General features: G+C 39.8%; 1 protein-coding gene across 1 annotated transcript in view; it reads right to left on the bottom strand.

The window, feature by feature from the left end:
* Window positions 1-3,316: 3,316 nt before the first annotated feature.
* The window catches only part of LOC307185312 (dolichyl-diphosphooligosaccharide--protein glycosyltransferase subunit TMEM258-like), a 58,126-nt gene continuing 55,442 nt past the window's right edge, over window positions 3,317-6,000 (bottom strand). Inside the window, exon 3 of the mRNA XM_079919379.1 lies at window positions 3,317-3,763. Within this exon, the coding sequence (XP_079775505.1) occupies window positions 3,401-3,640 (240 nt within the window). The 5' untranslated portion in view covers window positions 3,641-3,763 and the 3' untranslated portion in view covers window positions 3,317-3,400. The remainder of the gene's footprint in view (window positions 3,764-6,000) is intronic.

The following is a 6,000-nucleotide window of genomic DNA, read 5'->3' as shown; positions in this document are numbered from 1 at the left end:
ATTGCTCCTTGCATTATCAGCTGTGTGACTGAACCACCGATAAAAAAAGTAATGACTAGAGGACTTGAAACAATTGACCAAATATAGAGTTCTATAAGAGCAATGATTTTAACAGTGTACCTCTAGTTATGGGAAGAAGCAACAAGAGGGAAACATTTCCTGGACCAAAACAGGCTAGGAAAACAGGCTGTCCAGGGGCTTTTAGTTACTGTTAATAGAGCCAAGTCCAGTAACAGTACATTGAATGACCTATCAATGAAATCCTCGCCTGACCTGGGAATAAGCATTCTTAGCACCGTGGGACAAACCTGTCATAAAATGTTTCCCAAACCTTGATTGAAATTAAGACCGAAAAGGAAGAAACTGTAACATAAAGACTATTGCCCACCATCCAGTTCTACAAGAATCAAGTCATTAGCCACTGCAGTCACTGACCTACAGTACACCCTGAAAGAGTTCAGAGCAAAGATCAGGATGAGGTAATTTGTGTTCTGGGAAAAACGGAAGAACTGGGCCTCACATAGATATATTCAGGAGAAAATTTTACGAACCCAGTTTCTTGCATCTTCCCATACTTAGAAAAGCACTAAAACCTTTAAAGAAGATATCTGTTCCTTGCGAATAGCAGTAACCTTCTACCAAGCCGTGTGCTTGATCGTACATACCCCTTCTCTGAAATCACATATATACTGGCCTCCCCCTTACGTCTTTGGAACAGTCCTCAGAGCTTTCTGAAAGATTGTCTCCTTGGTTATAATCCTCAGGTTGATGTGAATAAAATTTTCCATTTGTGTTTTAGGTTGACTGTTGATTAATTTTTCATTGATCTGTTAAATCTCCCAAACTCTATCTTTTATTACTGAAAAAATTTGTGATATTTGCTGCCTCTGGCACAGCTTATGCTCCCGTGATTTCTTAAAAGCTCACCAACAGTGGTTCGTCATCCTTTACATAAGATCACTAACAATAGCTTAGCGCATATTGAGTTCTTAATATAAGCCGAGTACTGTTCTAAAAGCTTAATACACTATTAACATATTTAACCCTGTGAACTAGGTACTATTATTGTCCCCATTTTATAGATGAGTCACGTAGTGTATGAAGCACATAGTATATAAAACTTGCCCAAAGGCACACAGGTATCAATAATAAGTAAAGCAAATATTTGAACCCAGGCAATCTGGTGCTGGATCCTATAAGGTGAGCCTTTACACTACACTGTGTCTGTTCAGAAACCTGGGGCAATTGTTTGGCCCTTGACCTCTGTCATATCACCTCCTCCACTGTACCTGCTTGTCCAGCTTTCTTTCCCTCCACCTGAAGTTCGGTGTGAAGCCTTCCTGATGGATGTACCAGTGAATTTCCTTAGAAACACGTCCATTCAGTTGTCTTCTAAGACCCACCTTCTTGTCATTCGTGCTTTACCAAATGAGCCATCTGCAATTCAACCGAGTTCTTCTGGTTCTGACTGTACATTGCTAACTACCATGCAACAATAAAATAGTATCAGTTCATAGCCATCATTGTTAAGTATTCGTCGGAAAAGCTAGTGTTTCAATCAAATTATCTGTGTTATCTAGCTAAGAGTGACCATGAGTGAGCCACTCAAGGCCCTTCTTTCAACCACCCCACTCTCTCTTTGGTGGGAACTTGTGACTACCCCACTCATTTGGAAAGACTCCATTTCACACACTGGCTCTTGTAGGATACGGATCCTCTATGTTCAAGTATTGTAAGGTGACTTCATCCTGTCCTAACACTGTTCTTTGGGTGATTGGTATCATTGAGATAGCAATCATAGATTTTTAAAAGTGGTTGAGAGTCTTTGGAAATCCAGATGTAGAGTCCAGAACTTGCTTCATCTCCAGGGTCTTTACTCTGAGTTTCCAGAAACTGGAAGCTCACAGAACGATCTCTGTCCTACCAAATCTGTACAGTGCTCACCCAGTGTAGCCAAGGCACAGTCCCTGATGTCTAACTAATTTTGGAGTCTATCTTTAGCTGTCCATGCCAAGAAGATCAGAGAAAGCAGGGTTTAGCCTAACATACTCATTCAAAGACTCTCTTGTTTATAAATGCAAATTTCTACAGACATCAGACAAAAGCAGGGCATTTGAAGGCTTTAAGATGACTTGTATTGCATCTATCCATATTTCTGCAATTTGTTCTATGGCTGCTCTAAATGTTTCCTAATGTTCCAAGTTATATTTTTTCCTTATATGTGCATTGAAGGGGAAGGGTGGATGTGTGTGTGTACATACACACACACACACACACACACACACACACACACAAACACACACACACACACACACACACACACACTCACTCACTCACTTATAATTGCCACCTGGAGGTTTGGGGTTGGTCCTGGAGTAGGGCATCACTTGGTATTTGCTTCATGCCTCGTTGTGTCCCAAATACCTTTTTTATTCTTTCCTTCTCCAAAATCTAATGAAGCTCCTTCAGTGACCTAGAGACACCTGCTGGTAGATGCTGATACTATACAAATACTACTCAAGACAGATGACCCAAGACAAGTCATTCAAAATTAAGTCACAGAAGAGCTCTAGAAATGGGGGACTGAGAGGTGGGGTGCTGTACATAGGCTGTAGCTGTGGAGATAAAATAAAAACCCCTGACTTGAGAAAGATTTGAATTGCTAATCCATCTGTCAGTTCACACCCTAAACACTGACTTGGTTTCCTTCCCTTAGAATTAACTAACAACTAGTGTCATCAGCACAGGCAAAGCCATATTTAATGGAGTGCAGATTAGGGCTAGCCGGAAGCTTATGACATTTATTTTGGATAAACTCTGATCCACGTATTACTTATGGGTATTTGGGGGGCCTTGTTAGAGAATTCTAATGGGGGATAATAATAGCATTACCACAAAAGGTAGTTTTCCTTTTTTGTTTTTTTTTAATGACTAAATCAACAGTGCCTGGCACATCATAAGTGCTATTATGATTTTTATTGTCTGATGATGGGCTTGCTTTGCAGGTTTCCATGACTTTGCAGCTGTGGCCCTGAGTAAATGCTATGAGGATGACGTGGTCCTAGTTCTGAAGGTCAGGGGCAATGCTGGGCAGCTTACCAGCATCAAACTTATTCTGAAGTTCCTATTCAGGATTTCTTTCTTTCCTTCCTAATTCCTTCCTTCCTTCTTTCCTCCTTCCCTCCGTCCCTTCCTCCTCTTTCTTTCTTCTTTCTCTCTCTCTCTTTCTTTCTTTCTCTTCTTCTTCTTCCTTTCTTCTTTCTTTCTTTCTACTTCCTTTCTCTTTCCACATCTGCCTTTACTGTGAGCAGCAGGTGGGACACTTCCAGCAACAGTTAAAAAAAAATAATTTACAAAAACCAAGATTCAATGAATCTACCTGGTTGGATCCCTTAGGAGCTCATATGTAGATGCCAACCCAGAGTAACAGGAAGAGAACTCCAAAGTCAATGAATAGCAAGGCCACCAAGGAGATGAGAAGCTTTTTGTACATATCATGAGCGTGCTTGGTGGAGGTGGCTTCATAAACAAAGTACCAGCGAGTGAAGAACCAGCCAATAGCTAGCAGCCCCATGGTCAAATAGGGGAAGACAGCAAGGTTCCCTGGGATGGTGTATCTGTTCGTGGCCTTGAGCTCCATTTTTCTGGACACAGAGTAATCCACCAGTTTTCCCCATCTGGGTTTGCACCTGCTGCTTTGGACCTTCCTGTTGGGGTTCAGGCAGAGGCTGTGATGGCATCAGGAAGACGGCCCAGAATGATCCTGTTAAAAAAAAAAACAGTGAGCTCTGAATGGGAAAGATGGTAGACAAGACAAAAGTTGTCTTTCAGCATACAGATGGCCAACAGGCACGTGAAAAGATACTGAACATCACTAATCATCAGAGAAATGCAAATCAAAATGATGATATCACCTCACACATGTCAGAATGGCCATCATCAAAAAGACCACAAATAACAAATGTTGGCAAGGAGGTAAAGAAAAGGGAACACTTGTACATTGTTGGAGGGAATGTAAATTGGTACAGCCACTATGGAAAACAGTATGGAGGTTCCTCAAACAACTAAATATAGACCTACCATATGATCCAGCAATTCCACTCTTGGGTATATATCTGGAGAAAACAAAAACACTAATTCCAAAAGGTATAGACACCCCAATGTTCACAGCAGCACTATTTACAATAGCCAAGATAGGGAAGCAACCCAAGTGTCCATCAACAGATGAATGGATAAAGAAGACATGGTACACACACACACACACACACACACACACACACACACACAATGGAATACTACTCTGCCATATAAAAGAATGAAATTTTGCCATTTGTAACAACATGGATGGACCTGGAAGGTATTATGCTAAATGAAATAAGTCAGACAGACTTATAACTAGTAACTCACTAGTGGTTACTAGTGAGAAGAGGCAAGGGGGAGGGGCAAGATAGGGGTAGAGGGTTAAGAGGTACAGCTAATATGTATAAAATAAATAAACTACAAGGATAATGTATAGCACAGGAAATACAGCCAATATTTTATAATAATTATAAATGAAGTATAATCTATAAAAATGCTGAATTACTATGTTGTATACCTAAAACTAATATAATGTTTTAAATCAACTATACCGCCAAAAAATGTTGTCTTTCAGTGAGTTGTTTTTAAAATCTATAAATGTATTTCTGGGAACTTTGAGTGGAGGATTTGCACAGCAATTTTTAAAAGTCTGAATAAATATATGAACACATAAATAACCTGGTGTATGAACTCGCTGCAGACCCAGGGAAAAGCATGGAAGCCACAGAAAAGCAGAAAAAAGTGATCTCCCTTCTCGGTAGAAGCTTCTGCTTGCTCCAGACCCAGCCATTCTTCATGCTTGACGATATGATTTCTACGTTTCAGGGTTTCCCCTGCAGCAAAGCTTACACCCCCTCGTCATATTCTAGGTCTCAGCAATGCGTGAACAGAGATATTCACGAGAAACACAGCATTTCTTTGCTACTGAATGTTGCCACTTTTAGACAGTGTTTTTTTTCCTCAGTTAAACTTAAAACACTGCTCTTGATCAGCAAAAGCTTCTTCCTCTCAGGGCTGCTTCCATCTGCCTTGGATGTGCATTTTAATGTTACTTCATGGTGAGGAGAATTGGGGGCATTTTCCTCCTTGCCCTAAATGATTTCCTAAGAGTGTTAAGATCATTGTGCTTTATGCATGGACTCTACATCTAATCTGGATGTAAAAATTGCTATTATCTATGCATCATGACAACAAGAGGGGTTTTATAATTTGAGAGGGCTAGATTAGCTTAAGCTACTGAGATAGAAGATGTTATGTATATTTGAGATACAATGTAGGGATCTCGTTGTTCAGTTTAAATTGGGTCAAAATGCCAGTGAAATGTAAATGATGTTCATATGATATTTTAACATGCCATCTTTTTTCTCTTTTGAAGATGACGTTGGCACACCATTGTAATCATGTCTATCAACAAAATGACCTTGAACTCCATTAAAAAATGCAAATAACTTTGCGCATAGAATTTGATGCCAAGATAAACATGCAAACAAAGAATTTCAGGTTATTATTTCCTGTACCTCAGGATCAGTGATGCACTGATAAATGGTTCTCAAAAAATACATAAAACAAAACACGAAAACAATGCTGATTGATTTGCGATCTTCCATAATATAAATATTTCTGTTGTGGCCAATTTTGAGCTACCAACAGTTACTAGCTTACAAAATTCCTGAATACTTAACAGTTAGATCTGGTGAGCTGGCATGAGCTGCTTCCGGGGCACCACTGTATCTATTTCTCTTTCATGCTCTCTTACCTCTGGGCCTTTGCACCTGCTGTTCTTTTTGCCTGGAATGCTCCAGTGACCTCCTCACTTTGCAAGTTGGCTCTTCACTTAGTATCATTGAAATCCTTAAATGAATTAAAATTAAATGATGTCTGGCATACAGTGAACACTATTTAAGAGATGTTTATTAATAT

The sequence above is a fragment of the Stenella coeruleoalba genome, assembly GCF_951394435.1.
Source record: "Stenella coeruleoalba genome assembly, chromosome: 1".
Classification (NCBI taxonomy): domain Eukaryota; kingdom Metazoa; phylum Chordata; class Mammalia; order Artiodactyla; family Delphinidae; genus Stenella; species Stenella coeruleoalba.
Note: the sequence above shows the minus strand (reverse complement) of the source record. Positions and strands in the feature narration are given on the sequence as shown.